General features: G+C 34.7%; 2 protein-coding genes and 1 pseudogene across 7 annotated transcripts; 2 read left to right on the top strand and 1 right to left on the bottom strand.

The window, feature by feature from the left end:
- The first annotated feature begins 952 nt into the window (after window positions 1-952).
- On the top strand, window positions 953-2,083 carry LOC18608613 (coumaroyl-CoA:anthocyanidin 3-O-glucoside-6''-O-coumaroyltransferase 1 pseudogene; annotated as a pseudogene).
- A 338-nt stretch (window positions 2,084-2,421) lies between these two features.
- Window positions 2,422-12,073, top strand: LOC18608614 (diacylglycerol kinase 5). Of its 6 annotated transcripts, none has more exons than XM_088803338.1 (13): window positions 2,422-2,520; window positions 4,954-5,166; window positions 5,239-5,361; window positions 5,484-5,612; window positions 6,032-6,117; window positions 6,945-7,068; window positions 7,424-7,472; window positions 8,268-8,350; window positions 9,510-9,577; window positions 9,982-10,056; window positions 10,925-11,012; window positions 11,150-11,266; window positions 11,628-12,073. In XM_088803338.1, the coding sequence occupies exons 1-13, from the start codon at window positions 2,437-2,439 to the stop codon at window positions 11,952-11,954; spliced, it is 1,566 nt and encodes a 521-aa protein (XP_088659464.1). In that variant the 5' UTR covers window positions 2,422-2,436; the 3' UTR covers window positions 11,955-12,073. The 6 variants fall into 6 exon arrangements, with proteins under 6 accessions (XP_088659464.1, XP_088659466.1, XP_007043464.2 ...); XM_088803340.1 differs by having other exon boundaries at window positions 4,957-5,166; XM_007043402.3 differs by lacking the exon at window positions 2,422-2,520 and adding an exon at window positions 3,949-4,097 and having other exon boundaries at window positions 4,957-5,166.
- A 122-nt stretch (window positions 12,074-12,195) lies between these two features.
- Window positions 12,196-15,575, bottom strand: PSB29 (photosystem II reaction center PSB29 protein). Its single transcript, XM_007043403.3, has 5 exons — window positions 15,151-15,575; window positions 14,678-14,945; window positions 14,137-14,353; window positions 13,700-13,815; window positions 12,196-12,616 (listed from the first exon to the last, which is right to left on the bottom strand). The coding sequence occupies exons 1-5, from the start codon at window positions 15,350-15,352 to the stop codon at window positions 12,523-12,525; spliced, it is 897 nt and encodes a 298-aa protein (XP_007043465.3). The 5' UTR covers window positions 15,353-15,575; the 3' UTR covers window positions 12,196-12,522.
- Between the last annotated feature and the right edge of the window lie 9,427 nt (window positions 15,576-25,002).

The raw sequence follows: 25,002 nt of genomic DNA on the forward strand, positions 1-25,002 counted from the left end.
TTTTCAAATAAAAGATTGCCGACCTCATCATTTAAAATTGAACAAATCATAACATCATTTTACAATTGTATCATGTGCATATGAGAAATCGAATAAAATACTCAATCAGCTAATATAATAAAGAATTAATTAACAATCAAGGATTAAGAAAATATAGGAATAAAATCATGGGTAGGTTACGATAAGATACCTTAAGATTAAATGGTACCATTTGTGGAATGGGCGCCACGGAGGTACTAACCCTTTTTTGTGCTTAACCGCACTTTCGAACCTATTTCTAAAAATTGTAGACCAATTCTCGTTCTTTCGACGAACCTAAAATTAATTTAGGATTTTGTTGAACAAAACAAATTTATTAGGTGGCCAATCACACTTAGGTAGAAAAAAGATTGGTGGCGAATCTCTAAGTTAACCACATCTAGCGGTCAGGTTTCCGGACCCGACACGTTACGACAAAAGGAAAGAAAGTAGAGAAAATATGCAAAAAATAGAAAAGAGGAGATTAAAGGCTTGGTGTGTTTTGTTACTGAGGTAGGGAGGCTATATATATAAGTAGAAAATGAAGTGAACGTTGCAACAAATCAGTGAGAAAAACCTGGTCAGCAGGTATACTTAGTCAGGTAAACGTTGCTGCAAATCAATAGACTTAGGAAAACTTGGTCAATATGGTAGAGTTTGAGTTTGATTCAATCAAAGGTTGAGAAAGTTTAAAAAAAGTTAAAGCAAAGGTACAAAAATTCACTTAGGCCTAGCCCACGTGTATACTTGCACTTAAGGGGGTACTTTGAAATTTCTCAAGACCTAACCTGATCTTGTGTGCGTACGAGCCCACTCCTTTTTCTTCTTTGCGACAAGCCCACAATAAGTTTGCTTATTTAAAACACTCACAATTTTATGTATCTCAACAATGTGAAATATTTAAAACTTATGTACTACACTATTTTTCCAACATCAATCACCCGGCAAGCCTTATATCCATTACATAGATGGTGACTTTGTCACCTTCACGGTTGTTGAATCCGCTGCAGATTTCAACCCTGTCAAAGCCAATTATCCGCGAGATATTAAATTGTTACATCCCTTTGTACCTTAGCTGCCACCGGCACGTGTAACCAAAGATGGCATTCGCGTGATCCCCATCATACCCTTTCAAGTCTGCATTTGCATCGGGTTAACTTATTGCCATGTAGTTGGTGATGGGAAGTCGTTCATGAATTTTACGAGGTCTTGGGCATCTGTTTGTAGGTCGGGTGGTGACTTAACCTGTCTTGAAAATTCACTTCCTTTGAATAACAAAGACGTGATCAAGGATCCCAGTGGCATAGCGTTGGTTCCGTTGAAGGATTATTGGCATTGGGTATCATCCTCTAGTGAGAATTCAGGCCCTACCTATGCTATAGCAGAAGACAAGGTTCGAGCCACATTTGTGTTGGGTGGAGCCCATGCTGCGAGACTAAAGCATTTGGTCATGGGACAGTGCGGGGCGGGTGTCGAGTCAGAGCAATTGCACATATCAACATTTGTGGTGACATGTGCCTTCATATGGGTTTGTTTGATGAAATCAAAAGAGAGTGCTACTAACAATTTATCACGAGATGATGATGATGATGATAAGTTTTACTACTTGCTTTTTTCATTTGATGGCCGGAACCGCTTGGAATTTTCGGTACCAACAGCATACTTTGGGAATTGTTTAAAACCGGGCATTGTTGAAGTTAAGAAAAGTGAGCTAATAGGAGAAAATGGAGTTCTTTTGGCTGCGAAAGTTATTGGAAACAAAATTAAAGAAATGGAGAGAAGTGGTTTGAGAGGTGCAGAGCATTGGATACCAACTCTCGTGGAACGAATTAAATAAAGGCGTCTTACTGCAGTTGCTGGATTGCCAAAATTCCACGTCTATGATAAGGATTTTGGGTGGGGAAGGCCTTGTAAGGTTGAGCTTACTCACATAGATAATGATGGAGCTATATCTTTGGCAGAGTGCAGGGATGAGCCAAGAGGAATTGAGATTGGGTTAGCTTTAAACAAGAATCAAATGGATGAATTCATTACTATTTTTGAGCAAAGTTTGAAGCTCCTTTGATTTGAGCTTTTATAGTTACATTTGTTCACTTTCCAACACAGCGTTGGATACTTGAATGTCAAGTGCTGTGTTTTATGACTTTATCCATGGCAAGCATATATATCATTGTACTGGAATCATGTCTTGCTAATTGTTATTTCCTAGAGAATTCTCTAGTAAAACAAATAAATAAAAAAATAAATAAATAAAATTTTTTATTATTTTTATCTCAAGTACCTAAATTTCTTTTAGGTCAAGTGTGACACTGACATTTTTATGTCTAAAAATGAAAATCAGCAACCTTGTTGAAGAACCAACTTGGGTAGAACCAAAGGCACCATTTCCTTATTAAATCTTTCTCCTTTTAAGTAAAGATGGAAAATTCTCCTTCATCCCTGGATGGTCAGAATGAAAACCGTGGAAGAAACAAATGGAACTCATGTTTTAACTCAAACCAGGTTTGGTTTTCAACTGTGTAGCTTCTTTCTTGTATTTACATTTTATAATTGTTTGCCTCTGATTCCAAATAGAGATTAAAGATTCTTATAAAAGTTAATCCATATCTGGGTTCCCCTTTTTTTATCGAAAGGCTAGGGCGGAGCAATTGCACGTTGCGGTGGGAAGAAACAGAAATTCATCCACGTATATATAGGGCGTTGATCTGATTTCATCTTTTCACTCCCCTTGAGAATATCGTATTGGCAATTAAAACTCACTCAGTTCCAATCTTTTTTATTCTTTTTTTCAAATTATATATTAAACATTATTTCTGTTTTTTTTATTTTTCAAAAAAAATTTCATATTTATTTTTTCTGTTGTGATGTTAATATTTAAAATAAAATACTCTTATCTTTTAATTTTTATCATAATTTCATGTGAATTCATTAATTTTTAAAATAAATAATTATTTTAAAAAAAAATCTTTTACCTGACACATAAAATTTATCGTTAGTCAATCGTTAATGTTTCTTTTAATTGTAGTAATATTGTAAAAATAATTTTACTTATCATTAATTTTAAAAATTATTAATATATATATTATATGTTTTATTTTTAAAATATTTTTCTCTCTTTTGCTAAAACAAATTCTCTTAAGCCACTCCACGGCAAGCGGTGCTCTTCTGAGAACACGATCTGGTGTTCCTCAAAAAACGAGAGCACCGATCTAGTGCTCCACAGCGGAAGGAGAACATCTATATGGTGCTCCTAAGGGAGATTGATGCTCTCCCAAGGGAGGGGACCACCCTTGGGAGCACTAATCTGGTGCTCCCCACCCATGGGAGCATTAAGAGAGGAGCACTAGATTAGTGCTTCCCAGGAAACACCATTTGGTGCACCCTTCCCTTGGGAGCATCAGATCGGTGTTTTTTTCTTTTGGGAGCACTTGTCGTGAGGTGATCGGTCGACGAAAGTGTCATGGGCTAGTCACATTATTTGAAAAAAAAAATAGTATTTTTATTTTTTTTTATTAACTTTTAAGTTCCTTTATTCATTTTGAAAATGATTGAATTCACGTGAAATTTGAATTAAAACTTAAACATCTAGGTATTCTATCCTAATATTTATAAAAAAATTAATATTTTATATATTATAATCAAAATAATTGAAATAAAGACAATCAAAATTTAAGGGAGGGATACGTCCATATCTCAACATATTTTAATTGACAGATACGTCCTCGGCTAAGTAGTTTAATTCCGGAGACGCCCTTTTCTCTCTGGCCCCAAGTACTGGCACTGCTAGCAGATGAGAGCGATCAGAGAAGCGATACGACGGCGATAATTATCGTGGATGTGGTAGACCCCACTAAGAATTTGCCAAGTGGAATCTGACGTCAGATTATCTTTTCTAGTTTAGTTCAAGGAGAGAATTATATGGGTTTGGCGGCCTTGGCTGCTGGCTGGCTGGCTGGCTGGCTGGCTCCAATAATAATAACAGAAGATTCAGTGCTTTCCTCCCCTTTCCCCTCACACGTTTTTACACTCTGAAAGGCGAAAGCCCTCAAAAATCAAATTCCAAACAGGGAAGATCCCTGGTAATTTCCTTCGATTCCTTAACCTAACATTTATTCACGTTATAAATAACATAAAATAAATCTCCACGGAACAAGTCAAGTCTCTCCTTTTACATCTCCTCTTTAAACGTTTTATACAAATTTCAGATCCCGAGTTAATGAACTAGAAAACTGTTTATTAATCCGAATGCCCAAAACAAAAGAAAAAAAAAAAGGTTCCAAAGCAGATCTCTTCTAATTCATTTGCCAGGTATCTTCAAATATCTCTTTTTCAATCGAATTTCATCTTGTAATTGCAACGATCAACGTCATTTCTTTGTTTAGCAAGCAAACGAATCTCTTTTTACTGTTTGGAATCTTCTTTGTTATTCTCGTTTTCAAACAGCGAAAATGTTTGTCAAAGCTTCCGCTCAACGGTTTGCCAAATACCGTTGAGTACAATTTTGCTTCTTTCTTTTTCTTGTTTGCAATGGTTGTGTTGTTGGTGTACATTTTTCGTGTTTGTTACAATTCCTGAGTTCGAATGTTATAATTTCTTTTAGTATTTTGACTTATGCTTTGGAGAGCGTTGACTCTGCTAGAAGCTTTCTTTCTGATTTGAACTTTTTTTCCTTCTAATCATTTAAATATTGATAAATAGCTAACGGTACGGTTGACAAGTAATTCAAGATGGTATAATCAATCTCATTGTTGTTATTTTTCGGTGAATGAGCTTCTGGAAATAAGATATGCAAGGACCCTAGATAACAAACCATATTATTCTTTTGATTATAATTAGTAATTTTTTTTCTTGCTGCATCATGGTTATGTTATTTTTTTAGCCGTTGTAATTTTCTGTTATGCCTTGATTTTGATGATCAATGATCATTTGATAAAGCAGTTGGGCTCGACAATGGCGGAATCTAACTCTGAGTCCGACTTCTTGAAGAAATTCTACATCCCTACATATATATTCATTGATGAAACAAAAATCTCTGATGTTCCCGATGCACCTGAATTTCCAGTGCTAGTTTTTATCAACTCCAAAAGTGGCGGTCAGTTAGGTGGGGATCTTCTTAAAACATATAAAACTGTCCTCAATGAACATCAGGTACTTCTAGTTTTGTACGATGCATGCTTGGATAGTTGCTTTGATGCTGATCTTGGTCTGACTATTTTTCAGGTTTTCGATGTGGAGGAAGAGGCTCCTGATAAGGTGCTTCGTAGAGTTTACATCAGACTAGAAAAGCTGAAACAAGAAAACGATGAATTTGCCACAAAGATTCATGAGAACTTAAGAATAATTGTAAGTTGAGCCCGATAACTTACAGGCCTATCTTTCTTGCATGAGGCTATAAATAACAAGGACCTGCAGTTCAGGTATTGTTAGTTTTTTGTTTGTCACCTTACATGTAAATTGATCTTTAGGTTGCTGGTGGTGATGGGACAGCTGGCTGGCTTCTGGGGGTCGTCTGTGATCTTAAATTGCAGCATCCACCTCCAATTGCTACAGTTCCTTTGGGAACTGGTAACAATCTGCCATTTTCGTTTGGCTGGGTAAGAATCTGCTTGCTTTTATTTGTTGTAATCAAGTAACAAAATGAGGGTTAAACTGTCTTGACATGTTTTCTTACATAGAACAATCTAGGAGAATGAATAAGTGGTCATGCTGTCATCTTTTGGGCACAACATGCTCTTGGTTGGCTTGGTAGTGTTTGAATTTTCTACATCTCAGTTTCTTTTCTTGTTATCTTTTCTAATATGGAGCTGAGCAAGTTCACACTCTAGTCAAACAATATCCACAGAGCCCTCTGCTTCAGTAAAATTTTTGAATGTTTGCTGAACGTTCTTCCAATTCTTGATTGGCACTGCAATAGACCATAGGAATCCGATGGAGCTCTCTTTATCATAAATAATCTCCATCACATTTACAAGCTATTCAGTGCTTGTCTAACTTGCAGTTTTCTAAATTACAGGGAAAGAAGAATCCTGGGACTGATCGTAATTCTGTAGTGTCATTCTTGGAACAAGTAATGAAAGCAAAGGAAATGAAAATAGACAAGTAATGTAGTTGACATGACTCCTCTCTCTCTCTCTCTCTCTCTCTCTCTCTCTCTCTCACACACACACACACACACACACACATGCTTAATGTGAAGTAAACCTCTTGTAGAATGAGGAACTCCCTGCTTTGGCATAGTGCTGATGTAGCCAAATTGTGGTTTGCATATCCAATTTTAGTGAAATGGGGCTTTGTCTTGTTAAGTGATGCAACATACTCCATCTCCTCTACCTGGTTCTTGTGTAAATTTTCTTGTACGTTATTTGATCACATAGAAAACACACCTGTTTAGCCTCTGACCATGCTCGAATGTGCTAGGAAGTATGCAGTAAGGAAGAATCACTATCTATAAATAGAAAATCCTTCTTGTGTAACTTCTAAATGGAAATAAGTTCCATGAAAAAATGTGCAACTTTTCTGACAAAACAAATTTTCAGGGAAAGATGTAGGATCTGAAAACAGAGTTCATTACTACATAACTACATTACCAGAAGAACTTATTATTTTTTTCTCTTTTTATTTTTTTCCATCATTTTCACAAGTATTCTCTTTTAGGAGGCCAGAATATTAAGAAATATTGCAATACCATGCTGCTTAAATTGCAAAGTGCAATTTGTAACTACATTACTGCATTTTTTTCTCACTTGTGTTTATCAGTCTCTAGATCAATATAATATTTCATTTTGCAAAAATATTCTCATTGCAACATACATCTAAATGGTTTTTTCAATTAAATTATAGGGTTGACTAATATAAATTTTTTTTAGCATTGGTTCTTGTGGTTGAATTTTACTATATTTACTGATATATGCATTTTTGTGCTTCAGTTGGCATATTCTCATGAGGATGAGAGCTCCAAAGGAAGGTTCCTGTGATCCTATTCCACCTCTTGAGCTACCACATTCTTTACATGCATTCGGTCGTGTCTCATCAACAGATGAACTCAACATGGTAACACATTATACCATTACCACTTGTAGCTTCTTAGAATCTTTTCTGTCTTACTCTCTGTATTTTGCAATCAAGTAACCGTATGTTTTCTAAACCTTGAGGCTATCTCTTGTAACTTACAAGTGAAAACTTCAAATACCTTTTTCTTTTCTAATGTTTTTTATTATTTTTTTTCACTTCATACATTGAATATTTTCAGCAGCACATAATTCTTCTTGGAGCCTTAGGTCTAACTTCCAGTTAACATTCTCTACCTGTCTTAAGATTTATAAAAGAATGTCAATAGGTGTAATGAATCATTGAAACATATTTTGTATTGTTTTGCATTCTTATATAAAATTCTTTTGCTCCACAGGAAGGTTACCACACATTTCGTGGGGGGTTATGGAATTACTTCAGCATGGGTAAGAGTGCTTTCTCTGCACAAGTATTCAAACTGTTATGTTGCTAACCTAAAGCTATCTTAATCTTCTTATGAAATGTCTTATAACTGTGGATGCCTTTAAAGTGCATTTGTTTTTGGTAATGATAATCTAAAGTGCAACTTAATTATATTTCTGATATCATAAATTAACCTTTTTTCTTAATTCCTTTTCCTTTCTGTTTCCTAATGTACATTGAACAATTGTAGTAAGGAATATATGATATTGTAGAAGATATATTGAACAAAAAATTTATAAAATGTGAGGCTTCCTTATGTGCCCAGCTCCATTTTCCATCTTGTTGAACTATTGTTCGAAATTCCAAGAAATGTGGTTTTTGAGTCCTTTTGTTTCTTTTACAAAGTTTATTTCTTTACTATCTTACAATCCCATTTTTTCTTTTTTGGGCCAACTGGTTAGGCTAAACAGATGGGAAGTTACCCTCCCCCTTAATGTAAGCCCCCTCATCCCTAGCGAAGGTAGGATTTTATCTGAAGTCCTTGGTGCAACCACCAAAAGACTTTACCAGCTATGCTAGTTAACACTTTCATTACTATCTTACAATCCAATGTAAGGAACAGATAGATAAATTTCTTTATAACATAGTTTGCCCGGGTTTGTTTTTTTTTTCATTTTCAAACTTTTAAAGAATTTATAGCATCCTCCGAAGTATTGCAAACTCTTACCCTCCTGTTATCTGGTTTACTCAACTTTGTTTCTAAAATGGCAAGTTATTGCCTGGTTAACCTCATTAATATTGTTGTAATGTGTCTGCAGGAATGGACGCTCAAGTATCTTATGCTTTTCACTCTGAGCGAAAGCTGCATCCAGAAAAATTCAAAAACCAGTTGGTTAATCAGGTATAGTTCTGTCATAATATCATCTTCTTTATTTATGATTGATGTATGAACACATGCAGTCAAATGATCGTGGTTTTCCCAAGGATGTTACATGATCGATCGCTAGCTTATATTTTCATGATGGACTTATTCTCTTACAACTTTAATTACAATCTTTTTCAAGAATTAATTATGTTACCATCTGTAACTGAGAAAATGGTTAGTAAATTTTTCAAAATACATAACAATTACTAAGAAATTGAAGGAATTAGAAACTAAACACAATACCAGATAGATTTGGTGCTCTTGTAAAGTGCATGTGGCCAATTTTCATTGGATGACGGCGTGAGGATATTAAAATGCTAGAAGATGCTGTTGATTTAATAATTAATTACGATGTTAGTCTGTTGCATTGTTTTGTCAAGAATGCACATTGTAGGTGTGGCATTGATCTGCTGTCCAAACTGTGATGATCAACTTATAGGCAAGGCCCTACTTGTGGAGTCGGTGTGTAATCTAAGTTGCTCAGTTGATTAGCGTGAGAACTAAATTCAAAGAGACAGGGCATTGATCTGCTGTCCAAACTGGGATGATCAACTTATGGGCAAGGCCCTACTTGTGGAGTCGGTCTTCTAATCTAAGTTGCTCAGTTTATTAGAGTGAGAACTAAATTCAAAGAGACAATGAGACACTTTGTTTAGCACAATCTTGTGAAGCATTGAAAAAGAAATTTGAAGCTGCCTAACGCATAAAATTTGATATTAGTCTGGCAGGCTGCAATCAATGGAGCTCTTTAGTTTTCATTTGCAGAGTTTTTACCTAAATTTGAGCTAGTTGAATGTCTATTAAAACACAGCAACAGCAGTACTTTAATTAGCTTTTTTGGTTTTTTTCATTTGATCCTCAAAAATTTCAACCTTCTGCATAAAAGTACTAGCTTTTATGAACTCCTCGACAATGTTTTCAACAATTTTTCTTGAAAATTTAATTCAGATTTATTTGCTACATAATGACTACTTTAGTTATGGAATATATACATATTTGTATGCATGTGTATCTTTGTGTGTGTGTGTGTGTGTCTTATTCTGGATCTTGCTTGTCTTTTGATACTGACATTTTCTGCTTAGGAAGATATGTTGGTTACTGAATTTTTCATGTTCTCCTACTTTCTTTCCAACAGAGCACCTATGCAAAGCTTGGTTGTACACAAGGGTGGTTTGCCGCTTCTATGTTTCATCCTTCTTCAAGGTGAGCTTCGTTGCTTGATAGTAAAAATTTTCCTTTTTCAAATCAAAGATTAGGCTCAAGTTCAGGTTTCATGCATTTTCCTGTCACTAAAACTTGGCTTGTTTTCTCTAATGAATTTCTTGATAATGGAAAATAAAACATAAAGTCAAAAGAACAACCAGGAAAGCTGAAGGTGTAGGAGTTTATAATATGTAAAGTACTTATGTGTTCCATAATATACTACCTTCTGCTGTGTCAAACTGGCATTTTAGTCTTTCATTTTGAGATAAATTGCAGCACATGGAGAATGTCTTTTATTATTTCAGGTCCTATCAGTTGGCTAGATTCAACAGAACATCTCTGATCAGATAATTTTAGCTCTTTTGCTTAGTTTATTGAAAATTTTATATGATCTTGAGCTACAGGAATGTTGCTCAGCTTGCGAAAGTGAAAATCATGAAAAGACATGGTCAATGGCAAGACCTCCACATACCACACAGGTAACTTGAACTTGGTCTTATGCACGTTTCTAGCTTTAGACCATTCATATTTGTGCACGTTTGAAAGAAAGAGATTTTGTGCATATCAAACATCACTGTTACACAATTTAAAAGGAAAAACATAGCAAATAGGGTTTAGATGATGATTATAAATGTCTATCACAATTCACAAGAAGCATGTGCTGACAAGATATATAGCTCATCTCTTGCTTCTATTTCTTTCCCACCTAAATCTATTGAAGTTTTTACTAATATGCATCATTTAATTGAGGAAACAAATATTATATTGACTACAAGTTATACAATCTGCGTATTTTCATTCAAGAAGTGATTAGTAGAGAATTTCAATTGACTTGATAGTTAGGGCAACTGATTCTATTATCTTTTACATTTACTTATTAATGTTTGTGTTAGTAAATATTGATAATTCTCATTATTGATAAATTGAACAACTGAACAAGTATAAAAGAGATTAATGAACCTAAATGGGAAAAAAGAAAAGGCCTAACAGTACACTGGTGAAAAGAGAAAAGAGCTCACTGTCCATGACAGTTTTTCTTTGGTTAAGAGATGGTTATTGCAAAAATTGGCCATGCTATATTAAGAAACTTCCAATACCACAATTTTTGAATAAGCTTCGAGAACATTATGGTTGTCTTGGTTTATGGGACATAAAGATGTCTCTTTCTTCCATCATTCATGCTTTGTAGCAATGAAAAAATTGTTCAGAGTTCTTTGTGGGTAGAACCATTAACTGTTACTTATTTCAGTTTTTTCTGCTTAATTTCCTAATATTGTTTTCACTGTGGTGACCCATGGGTGCCTCTAATATCTTTCCCGTGTCCCCTTTCTCCTTAATTTTAAACAGCATAAGGTCAATCGTGTGTCTCAACTTGCCCAGCTTTTCTGGTGGTCTAAATCCTTGGGGAACGCCAAGTGGCAGAAAACTGCGAGATGTTAGTTCCTATATATGTCGTTTGGTTAATTTGACAATGGGGTTTTCTATTTGATTTAAGCAACATCAACCGACTTCATGAAATATGGCTTTTTGCTTATCAAAATCTGATGAAATATCTCTCAATTGACTCTACAGAGAGACTTCACTCCACCTTATGTAGATGATGGCCTTCTGGAAGTTGTTGGTTTTAGAGATGCTTGGCATGGGCTTGTGTTGCTGGCTCCAAATGGACATGGAACTCGTCTGGCACAGGTAATGATTAAAGAAAGCATAAGCCAGTAGCTAAACCTCCCTTTTCAAAGCAGAAATCCATGGTTCAAATCTCTGTCCTCCAAGCTATGGAAAATATTTTATTAAAAGGAATTTCTCGAAGCAATGATTTTACTTCTCCCCTATATTTTCCCTGCATTAATACGAGGACCTAGTCACATGTAAAAAGTTGCAGGACTGAAATTAGTTAAATTGATCTAAATGCTAAATAATATGTATATGAGTAGGTGTAGGTGCGCATGAGTATATGTTTACAAGTATTGTGGTTTGACTGATGTAAATCTCTTTATGTGTTCAATTCAGTATTTTCACTATACATTATTTGTTTTGTCATGGCAACTAGGCACACCGAATCCGCTTTGAGTTTCACAAAGGAGCTGCTGACTATACATATATGAGGATTGATGGGGAACCCTGGAAGCAACCACTGCCAAATGATGATGATACTGTTGTGGTTGAAATTTCTCACCTTGGACAAGTCAACATGCTTGCAACCCACAATTGCCGGTCTAAAAGTGTCCGTGATCCCTCATCAACCAGTCATCACAACGGCGAGGAAAATGGTAGTGATGAAGAAGACTCCAGAAATGAGGCAGACGGTTTTGGGAAATTTGGGGCAGCGGACACGTTCAAGATCCCAGATGAGGTTGATATTTCTCAACTTAGTTAGAACATTTAATATTTCATTTGTCGCGGTCATCTACTTATCATGGGGTTCAGTTCTATAAAGGCTGCCATTCATATTTAAATTGTTGTCCAACTTAATGAATGAAGCCGTTATCTAGGGGACCTTTACGTCTTAGTGTATTCTGGTACTGACTGGGTAAATTCAATTTTGTGGCCATAAGCATTAAAAACGTCTATCTGGAAATTTTAAAATAAGGATTCCTAGCTAAATAGACAAATGGAAATACGGAATCAACCTCCCACCATTTACAGATCGAAGCTTGTGATTGAGTATTAATTGGAATGATAGTTTTATGATGCCATAAGTAATTGGGCTATGAGTTTTATGATGCCATAAGTAATTGGGCTATGAACAAATGATACATTTGGACTGTATTTTGGTAATATACACATATGGGATGTATCTCAACCACCAAATTGAAAACAGTAGACAAGTGGATAAATTGTGCCTAAACCATGGAGGTTACGGCTTCTACCTCAGCGCAAACAAAAACGGGATTCAAGTATCACAAAAGATGGTAAGCACATTGCGAGCACCTACACAAACCAAATTACTGGCCCACGTATTGGCATTCGCCCAAACATTTTTTGACTGCCTCATTGGCCTTCTGTGATTCTGATCTTTCTTCTCTTTTCTTCTTCTCCCTGGAGGTCAAACATTTCATCATGTATAAGAATTCAGCAACCAAAAAAAAAAAAGAATTACATAAATAGCTTACGCTGACATCAAAAAAGCCCCTATAATTTTTTAAATTTCTCAAACAAGCTCTTCTCTTTCTATTGTACTCAATTAAGCTTTCAAAGTACTATTTTAATTTAAGAAAGCCCTTCGTTTGCAAGAAAACCACTAAAAATTGATTATTTCTGCCACGTCAACACCTACATGGGTGTTATCTTTGCCAAATGAATATCCATGTGGCAAAATATGAAAATTTATGTTGAGTTAGCGCTTACATGACATGTAGCATTCGCATACATCGCATGCCATGTCAGCGCCTACCAACCTCTTTTTTTGCCACGCAAGTGCCAACGTAGATGTTGACTTGATAGAGATAACAACCATATACAAGTTGACATGGCAACAATAATGAATTTTAGAGGCTTTCATGCAAAATAAGGACTTAAGAAATAAAAGTAAGCCTTTAAGAGCTTAGTTGGATACAATAGAAGTATAGGGCTTATCTAAGAATTTTGGGATATTACAGGAGCTTTTTTAGTATTTTAGCCAATAGCTTAAAATTGATTAGCAATGAATCACCTGTAAAGCAAAGAGCATTTCAAGTGCATCCAAAATTTGGAAAAGATCCAAAGTGCAGAACACATTTAGAACTGAAGGTACCAAACTGGCTGCTCTATTCACTTTCAATACTGATTTTCAGGTATAAGACAAATTGGAGCAAGTTTGACACCCAGGCGTTTTCTTATGTGGTTGTACTAGCATGGTAACTTTGATATGCCAAGTGTTTACTTATTTTCTCCCAATTTGCAATTGGTCTACAAATTGATGTCCTTGCAGGAGGTTCATATCCAAAAATTGGTTGTTAATGCTTCATATCTAAAAAGTTGGCTGTTCTTTCGAAAGGTTCAATAGCAAGAATTACAGTGTAAATGCTCTCGCTCGGAGTGATTATATCTGTTAAACTTAGGCAGCACAGACCACAGAGTAGGCAAAAGAAATAGAGTACGATACTATGAATTAGAAAAGTTAACTAGGAGGAGAGAATTTACCTATCAACATACTCCTTAAGCAACTCTTTCGCTTGAACCAGCTTTGAAAGCAGATTCCTATACACGTCAAGATCCCGATCCACACTTCGTTTGTTGATATTTAAGGCTGCACAAAGCTGTTGTACAGATGTCATAAACTAAAATCTCGGTGCAGTTGTTCCTTATATTTTATCATTGCAAGTTTCATTCTGTGATATATCCAGTTCTGTTGTCATTGCTTTTTCTATCCCTCAGCTTCTTGCAAATACAAGTAAAGTTCATGGTGATTCTGGTGAATGCTTAATTGATTGAATGATTGCTCACTTATCCTACCTAACAATCCTACAATAGTGTCTTGGGCCTGCCCCTGATAAATTCTACTACTTGTGCTAAGGTGCAAGTAAATCAGAACTTAGTCCAACAATAAACCAATAGATAGAAGGACAGGAGGATCCAACCTTTTCTAAAACTGTAGGTTCAGTTGCATTGGCCAGCTCTAGAAGACGAAACAACCCAACAGCAAAGAAACGGCTATAGCTGAAACTCCCCTGACCCCCAGCTCTTTCTGCAATATCTTTCAGTATCGCCTCAACTTCTCCATCTCTTGACAAAAACTCAACTAGTGAGCTGGAAGTTTGAGAACGGGCCCACTCTTCCAACTTCTGCGCATCAATTCTGTAGGGCACAACATACAGAAAAAAGAACATTATATAGAAACCAACTTCTCAGTTACGTCAAGATTTATTGATTCAATAAAATGCAAGCATTCTGAGGAATACAATCCCAGTTTCATAAAGAATACCATAGTTCTGATCTTGGAACACATTTAACTTCCTAAACAGAAATAGTTTGGCATAGCATATTCGGTGCAATTTGCTTGTTCGTTTTTTGTATTTCTGACAGAAAATTCCCTAATCCATATCATGAATTTCAAGCCATGCTAGTTAGTAGATGCATCTTTTCTTGGTAAATGAAGACATGGAAACTCGACAGACAAACCTGTACTGTTGGGGGTCCTCTTTCAACGCTTTGATGTAAGCTTGAAAGATGGCATCTCGATCCTCATCACTTGGATATCCTTCCATCAATTGATCATATACCGTGACGAAACCAAGGGCGAAAACGGCATCATAACGGTACGTCCACTTGTACCTCATCAAATGTTGCTGCACAATCAGCTCCTGCAAGACCGTGTTGTACACACTTGGGATGGGTCGTTTATATGCTTTTAAAAAATTCAACTTTGTTTCAGAGACAGTTGGGACATCTGAAAATCAAACTCAAAACAGACAAACAAATCACCTGTCAACAACAAGAATTAAAAACCAATATACATAATGTATCAAAAATTTAATTTTTCTTTTTGCCAATTCATGCTTATATAAAAATCCATATCAATTTTAAAATAGAATAATCTCTATAACTCGATTGGTGAAGTCAAGTTCCAGCATTGCAAAGGAAAAATAACTAACCAGTAGCAGCACACATGCAGTGAACAACGGAAGGAGAAGCGGAAGCCGAAGCTCGAACACCGACGGAATGGTATAAGACACTTGTACGGAAACGCAAACCTTCAAAATTGGAAGCCAAGTAACGAGCCGATGGGACATTGACTTTTCTGTCGCCGGAAGTTTGACCAATAGCCGATAAAGACAGTGAACTAACTGCAGCCATTAGTTTTTTAAAAAAAAAAACAAAAAAAGCTATCTGTTTATGTATTATCGCCTATTTATCAATATAAGAAAAAGAAGGCAGATTTTTGGAAAAGCTTGGGTTTTGGAAACTTGGGAGTTTTAAGGTTAAACCATAATGGGAACCTGTGAAGAGAGGTTTTGGTTTGGAATTGAAGGGAAAGGGAGAAAAGAGAGGCTTATCCAGTGTTAGAAGGAAATGAGGGATTTTTGTGAATTTGGAGAGGAGCTCGTGAGCTTTTGACACGTGGTCATTCGTTACTTGTGTTCCTTTTTCTCTCTGACTTGTGTGGTTTACGTTTCCGTGACAGGGAAAGCCTTTGCAAAGATTGTTTCTTTTCTTGCATTTTCACTCTCCTTGAACGCTGCGTTTCGTTTAGCACAACTGAATATCTGAATGGCTTTGCAATTTTTACAGAATTTCCATCTGAAAAGGCCAATTTTACAGTCCGGAGTAGACCTTTTATATGAGTTAGACAGATGCTTGAGCGGCTACGCTAAAAACAACCTGATGGGAAAGGAAGCGTAGAAATGGGAGTCACCAGTTTGGCAAGCAAACAAGGATCAATTTTTAGATTGACTCAACTTCCTCTGTTAGTACCTCTCACGGCCTGATGGCACATGGCCCAGTGTGGTTTATCTTATTTAAGAGAAGATAAGATTTTGGCAAAAGGAGTGCTGCATAATAATGACATTTCTCTTGCTTGCCTACTCAAATGGCAAACTGGGCTGCTGGAGCCTGGATGTAAACTATCTGATACTAGACAACAGTCATCTTGTTTAAATTCCTATCAACTCAATCAAATCTTGAAGCGTGGGAGTACAAAACTCTTCCTGGGCTTCATTATCTATATACACACCAGTTTTCAGAAATAACTCTTGTATAAACAAAGCACTAATTAACACCACCTTAACAAAGATATCTTCACATTTAGAATTTGCCTGAAAATCTCACCTCAATCTCAATGGTAATAAATTGGATTGCAACACCAAATGCAACTTTTTATGTTGTGGCTATTATTAAGTCTTTGAGTCAAAGTAGTAACCAAAAAACAAAATGCAAGTCGCACCCCAGTATTATGTGTCAGTCTTATCTATCTGATCAACGTGTCAAGGTTATTCATCTACTCACATGCATATATGCCTTCTGCTCCAATGTCTAAGAAAGGAGCGTGCAAGGTATCTTTCGCAATCTGTAATAATTCTAACTATATGTTTTTTCTTTTTCTTACTTTAACAGCAAAACAGGGGGAATCAGGAAGAAGAGAGAAGGTACATATTGGTGAGGCAAACAAAAAAAAAAAGAAAAAGTGGGAACCGTGTTTAAATCAAATATAATAGAGAGTTTCCAGGAAGATTGAGATGGGATAAAGGGATTCATTTTAACTTTACTGGTTTCTGTCTTTGTAATGGAATCTAGCCACTAACATACATTAGTACCTAGATCCCAGGGCAGAGTTGCCTTTGCTAGTCACTTCTCTGCAACAGTGTAGATACTCAGGAACTAAAGGTAAGAGGCCATAATAAGCGCAATAATAAACAAACCAACTGATGCTTTTGTGGGGAAAATCCATTTTGCAAGGTAGAAAATTAGAGGATGAAATGTTTACGGTAGTTAGCATGTGATGCAAGTGGATTATTCACTTGAAGCAGGGTTCGAGTGAAGTTCAACTCTACACAATATAAAATTTTGATGGAATGGATTTCGCCAGGTGGATTAGTCAGATGAATCAGAACCTGAATGGATTAATCTAATTGCTCCATCATCCATGGCAGGTAGAAACTACCTTAATAAACATCTTTTTCTTCTCAAAAAACCACAAACCACCAAGGTAAAACTGGCATCCTTCCCGAGATGTTGCTGGTCTTTATATACTGAATTTCGTTTCCAGGCTCTCTCCCCGCCTGTTAGTATACTTAACGTACAAGGCCACTCTCTTATCATAAGCTTTCTCTCTCATCTTCTCTTCTCCAGAATACTGTCTCTCTTTCTTTTCTCTCACTCCTGATCACTCACACCCGCACACAACTATAAAAGTATTTGGTTGGCTTTGGAGCAGGACCAAAGATGGGCTTGAAATTCACAAGCAGGGAATACTTCCAAGTAGAATTAGAGGTTAAGCAAGGAATCAAAGACCAAGCACCTAAAACTGACGCCGTTGTCAAATCTTCTTCTAAGCAAATGACAAGCATTTCAGGATCCTTTTATCCCATGAATACCGATAAGCCTGCTAAAATTAGTTACGACAGTAAGCTTAAAAATGCTGAAGAATCCCTCAGGACTGTGATGTACTTGAGTTGCTGGGGTCCAAACTAATGTCAACAAAATTTTGTCAACAGCTTCAGGTCTTTAGCCTGCAACTGCTTTCTTCTACAGCTGTTTCCTAAGGCAAATCGAAGCAGTGTAGAGTGCACAGAGTATTTGTACATACAGTATGTTCCCTTCTTTTTTGTTAATTTTGTACAAAAGTCTTCCTTATTGTACATCATAGTTGCCTGTATAATAGGTTTCTGCCTCTCTTGTGTATTATCTCAAGGAGTTTTTAAGTGGAAATGTAATTAATGCTCAAGTCCTCTTTAGCACAGCACATGATCTTGATTGCTCAGAATTGTTACATCAAGGGTATAAAAACTAAAACAATAGTTTGGAAATAAAAGAATGGACAAGAACCATCACTTGGGCCCCAAAAAGTAAAGTGCATAACTTTCTTAATCTTGTCGGCTTCCCTTGCTCGTGCTTTTGCCATTTTTGCTGATTCGGATCCATCCGAAACTCACTTAACCTGATCTAAATTATCGGACTCTGATTGGGGCCTTCCCTTGGGGCATTATGCCTTTACCCCATTGGACTGCTTTAAACCCAAGTCCTGCATAAAAGAGATTCACGTTTCCCATGTCTGCAAAATTAGGGCCCATTTTCATAGGAATCTTTTCAGCTTTTGCAATCAGTCTTTCAACTAACACTTTCGTCGTAAACAAGTCAAAACACAATAACTGATCGGTTCTATATAGGGAACCACTATAATCTTTTATCTAAACCATGATCTCTCCACAATAAATGAACCCTCTAGGAATTTTTATTAAGACAAATCACACCAATAAAAAGGTGAGAAAATAACATATATGACACATTAAGGGCGTTGGATCACTAATTCTATGATGATTTGTTCCCTAAAAGATAATATTATACCTTAAACTTTAATGTCCATGTGCCGGATGATTAGCAAGATTCTTTCCCCATTTTCCCATAGTGCTGTATTGATCTAAATATCATATTATTTATTTGAAGTATCAAACGCAGATCGGTTTGCCTATAAGATTTTAGCAAGGATCTGTCCAAATTGAATTGATGGAAGAAAGGAAAAAAAGCAAATTAAGATGTAGAAGAAAAGATTCTTTGTGAACTTGATACCGGAACCCATATGATGGGGAGAGGCTTCTTGTGATCGGATGAATGTTAATCCATCATTACTCTTTAAAATCTTTTATAATTATTTTTTGGTACATATCCTTTGCAATCATTATTAAGTACATTTTTGTGTCCGAAAACTTAAATCATATAGTATATGACTTACTAATGAAATTCTTATTTATCTAAGAGCTAATTAAAAAAAAGTTGATCTAACAGTGTAGCTCATAATCCAACGACAGATTTTGTTAGTGCAAATAAAGTTTAGATGAAATTCAAAAAATCGATTAAATTGACTTTAAGGCGAGCCTTTCAATAGACGTTATCTTTAATACTTATTTCGTCCCCATCACGTGGTATGTAAGGAAAAATTATGCGAATAGCCTTAGGGATACAATGAAACCAATGTTTAACTTCGTCTTTGTATTTTAAAAAACTAGATCACTAGATACACCTGAGGATTTGCAAAGTTGTTCGACCTTTAAGTGTTTATGTTAATTTTCATAACATAACACTTTTCTTGTTTTTGATTTTTCTACTCTTGCTTTATTTGTTTTTAGTGTGTTAAAATGGTTGGCAATAAGTCTTTTATACAAACTTTCAAGTGTCTTTTCTCAAGAACACAACCCTTTCATCAAAGCCCTTCTTTGTTTTAAAGATACTTTTGCATTTTGCAAAATATAATTCTCGTATAATAAGTATTGTTTCAATAATTACATTATGAAATGACAACCATTTATACCATAAGACTTAACGTTTAAGTTACTATATGAAAAGATAACTTTACATATTCAAACTTTTGAGCTGTAGTGGTTTTTCAATTATTTCATAACTTTTGGATTTAGATGTGTTTTTCTAATATGTCACTTTATCAAGAGACATAACTATTCATATAAAAAACTCACTTACAATCCAATAGTCATACTATATCATACTATATCACACTATATGACATAATCTTTTATTTTAAAAATACACCCACAATCCTCTATCATTTTCAAAATTTCCAAATGCCAATAGCTTTAAAAATCTTATGCATAAACAAAGGTATCCCGTAGATTTGAACCTTCACTTAATAAATGTAATTGGTTCTAGTCTGAATTGAATAGTTAACCAAGCATTGAATCATAGATTCTTCATTTGACTAGTCAAGCCACTAAATACACACAAGCTTCCTTCCTCACTTTGTATCTAGTTTTGTCAACATATTTTTTATGCCTTTATGTTTTGCATCTATTCATAAGTGCTGTCAAAGTCAAGCCTTTAGTTCCTAGAAGCAGCCATACTTCCATTCACATAGGTAACCCCCATCAAAAGTACTCAGTAATTATAGTACTTCAACATATACATGTTCTGTGTCTATTAATAACTTTTGTTCAACCTTATTTTACATATTACGGAAACCAAGCACTATACTCCTTGGGATGGAAAATATAAATAAGTGCTTGCAATCATCCATAGGTAAAATGGTTAGTACTTAAGACTTGCAAGTCAACCACAAACATTGAAGTGAACTCTCACAATGGGAGTTTTAGTTGATAGGCTTGAAACCCATCCCTTTTGAAGTTTTTAGTACCAAGTCCTTTCAGATCTTTGGTAAACAGATCTGCTAAGTTTTCACAAAACCTCACATAAGTTATAGTGATTATACTATTACTGATTCTTTGTCTTATTGCTATATCGAAGTCTAACATATCGACTCTTCCCATTGTATGCTTGATTATATGCCTGTAATATCATTACATCATTATCACAATGTATCAAGATTAGTGCCATTGGTTTAGGCCACAACGAAATTTCATAGAACAAATCTCTTAATCATTCTACTTCTTAAGCAGCATATGCCAAGGCTATAAATTTAGTCATCATGGTGGAATTCGTTTGATAATATTGTTCCTTAGAACATCAAGAAACAGCAGCCCCACCAATTGCAAAATTTCAACCAGTTATAAAAGTATGATCCTTTCTATTTGAGTTCTAACTAACATTTGTATATCCTTATAAAACCGAATGAAAACCTAAGGGGGAAAAGTTTTGCAATAGACCATAATTTGCAAAATAACATGGTAATCATATAAATCCTTTCAATAGCCATAAATGCATTTAATAACTCTAAATGCATAAAATATAACAATCATATACAAGCACAACTTACAAAACATTTGTAAGGAGATAACGGAAAGTAATCCTCAAACCTTCAAATTCAACATCAAACATTCAAATCAAGAATGTATCATTCAACACGTTAATACATCCCATTAACAAATTAAAAGGAGAATGGGTACTTTCACCCAACTCGTTCATATGGTATTATTGACCCTACACCAGAATTCACAAGAAGGGAAAAGTGGTATGATGCCTAACTTAACCTTAAGGTATTCTTACCCCCATATTAGGACTAGAGCCAACATACAAAAGGGGCAAAGGAGGTATTCTTACCCTTATACCAGGACTCATAAAGAGGGAAAAAGTGATACAATACCCAACTTAACCTTGTATTATTCTTACCCCCACACCGAGACTAGAGTCAATCACAACATAATCAAAATTTTCATGCAAGATTATACCACGATCAAGCATCAATAGCCATTTATGTCAAATACATAAATCATGGAAAAGTGAAAACCTTCTTAATTCACATTCGCAATACTCACACACAAGAGCATTTTTAGTCAACCACAATCACTATCACATCTAGTATCTCGTACTCACATTACCTTGAAAGCTGGAGTAACTGATGGAATTATTCAAACATTGAAAGGGTTTGTCTCTCTTTGTCAAAAACTACTACATAATAAGATATTTACTTATACATAATAGTTTTGAAAGCCATTTCCAAAACGCTTTCTCATCCATAAACACATTTTCCTTAGTCAAATATTTATGGAAACAATGCACATCAACAATCCATCAAATCATTCAATCATGATTTCATCTTTACATACTCAAATAGTTTTGAAAGTGGTGTACCCACTCACCTCGAATAATCATTCCTACCAAATACGCAAAACTCTTCTCCAATGAAATTCTTGAAGTTTCAACGGATCCAAGACACTCAAATAGATATTTCAATTAATACTTAGTCTAAGAATCGTATGATAATCGTTCTACGTTACTTCGAAACTATAAACCATATTTTTAGAATAAAAAATCCAAGATTTAAATATTCACGAGTGAGAAAAAGCTCATCATTTCATTTAAAACTCAAGACCAAGCTCAAATCTTTCAAAAATGATGATTTTGAGCAAAAATGGGTTAGAGAGGGCTTAGGATTTAGAAATTACCTCTAAAAATAGATTGAAGGTTGATAACCCTAGTTAAAAGTGAGGTATTTATAGGTTGATAGATGGGAGCCATCTATTGATAGATGAGCTCTAGAATGTTTTAAAAAGCTTTCAAGTTACTATATATCGATAGATTCCGCGCATCTATCGATAGATAGGCCTATCTATCGATGGATGATGAACATTTATTGATAAGTGCTCATCAAAATCATTTTTTGGTTCTAACGAAGAACATTTATCAATAGATAAGGAGCGATAGATAAATAAGATCTATCGATAAATAGACTTTAATAAATAAAAATAAGCTCTAAAACTTGTTCATTTGGATTCTTTTTCCACCCAAACTTTACAAACCATCTTTATACATCAAATCATGAACTTTTGCAAGTTTAAAACCCAGTTCAAATGCTCAAAACACGTCAATTACTTGCTCACCTAAGGATTTCTTATTTATCATTATTCATTCAAAGGTGGGATTTCGCACTTCGCCCCTTTCCCAAACTTGAATTAGAAAGCAAACCATTGACCATTTTCGTAAGAACTCAATTCTTACATTCTACTACACAATTTTGTTTCGATGCGTGTGGAGCTATAATCTCATGAAGAATACCAATGGACTCAAAATACTTGGGATCATAATATTCACCTCCTTTATCATTTCGTAAACATTTGATAAGCAATTCATAATGCAATTCAATTTCATTTTTATAGATTCTAAACTTCTCCATTACTTCATATTTAGCATGCAATAAGTAAACATAGCAAAATCTAGAAAAGTCATTTATATATGTTACGAAGTACTTTTTCTACCTATAGATGAAGTACTATACATGTCACAAACATCAGAATATATTAATGCAAGCAATTTGGAGTTTCTTTCTATCTTAGGAAATAAGCTTCTTATGATTTTAGAAACCATGCATGTCTTGCACATATCATTATTTTCATCAATATTAGGTATCAACTCTAAGTTAGTCATATCATGCCATTTTCTATAATGGACATAACTTAATCTATTATGCCATAGATTAGACAATACTACTTTACTATCATGAACATTAAATGAGGCATCAATATAAGTAGAACTAGTAACATTTTTATTAATATTAAGCTTGCACATGTCTTTATATAAGTATCCACTTCTCACATGTTGTCTACCTTATGTAAGGATGAACTTATTCGTCTTATATTTTAATTTGAAGCCATACTTGTTAGTTAAATTTCTACCTATGCAAGTATATGTATTGAAAAGATGGTATATAAGCAAGTAGAGTATCGATCCCACGTAGAATTGATCTAAAATTTTATTAAGTATTAAAATTATAACATTTTAATCTTATCCAAACAATCAAAATTAATTAATTAACTAAAGCTAATTAACCAAAATTTAAACTAAAAAGAAAAATCAAGGTAATAATAACTTGAGTAAAAATCAAATTAAACAAGCCTAGGATTACAATATCTCTTACACTTCATCTAAATCTTACATTTCTTCCTTAACTTATTTCAATGGGTTGAACTGTTAACCTAGAGTCCTAAATTATTTATAAAGATCTCCCGACTCGTCTTATAAAAATATCTATTTTAACCAAAACATTATATCCCTATGTGAATTAAAATTAAAATAGATTCATTAAGTTCAGGCTCTAATTTGGCTACATATGACCAATAAGTATATCTCTATCCTATACACAAATCAATTAATATGATCTTATGTTATCCCAATTTTAGTTTACACTAAACTTCCATTATCAAGTTTGTTTAGGTTCTTAAATCAATTTAATTAGTGATCAGGCAATCAAAAGCATTAAAAATAAATTAGAATAAACAATTCAAATCCTATTAAAGATAAGCAAGAAAGAGATTAAAAATTTAGATTACATGTGAGTTCAATTGCATTCTTAGAAAAAGAAAATCAACTACACATAATTGCAAAAATAAATAACATTATTGTCGCAACGTGCGGGTCTGGGAACCCGTCCGCCAGACGCGGGCGAAAATTAAAATCGGTGTGGGAACCGCCACCAATCTTTTTTTATCTAAGGTGTGATTGGTCACCTATTAACCCGATTCTTAATTGACGAAGTCCTAAATTAATTTTAGGTCCGTCGAAAGAACGAGAACTGGTCTACATTTTTAGAGATGGGTTCGGGAGTGCGGTTACGCACAGAGAAGGGTTAGCACCTCCGTGGCGTCCGTTCCACGAACGGTACCATTTAATCTTAAGTTATCTTAATATAGCCTTTTCTTAATTTAATCCCTACTTTATTAATTAAATTTTTATTAAATTGACAGACTGAGTTTTTTATTTGGCTTTACGTATGCACATAATGTGAGCGTAAAATGATGTCATGACTTGTTTATTTTAAATAATGGAGTCGGTAATCTTTTATTGGAAAATTATTCGAAGACCATCCCAACGCTTTGGTCAAGTCTCGAAATTCTCCTAACCTAGAGATATCCCCGGAAGAACTCGTCTCTATAAGCTCCTCGGGGAAATCCCATCATCGGGACTCCCGCACCATTTACAAGATAAATGTGGCATGCTATGACAAGATAAAATGATGATATCTACATGCACGCGTTTATTAATTAGTTGGTTGGTAATTCATCCAATTGTGTGTTTAATAATTTATCACCTTATTTATACATTTATTTTGTCATTTTTTTCATGAATTATTTATTTATTTTATTATTTTTTTTATTTTTTTATTTAAATCCATATCTTTTAATTAACATTGTTGGTTAACGTTTAACTTGATTATATAACTTATCAAATAAACAATTAATTAATTTCTCCAAACGATTAAATTAACTTTATTTAGTAATATTTATTTAAGCTAATTAACTAATATTATTAACTTAAATTCAAATGCAACATTATAAAAAAAATTTTATATATATTATTTTTTAACAACAACTATTTGACTTAACGGGTAT

The sequence above is a fragment of the Theobroma cacao genome, chromosome 2 (assembly GCF_053813885.1).
Source record: "Theobroma cacao isolate CCN51 chromosome 2, ASM5381388v1, whole genome shotgun sequence".
NCBI classification, from domain to species: domain Eukaryota; kingdom Viridiplantae; phylum Streptophyta; class Magnoliopsida; order Malvales; family Malvaceae; genus Theobroma; species Theobroma cacao.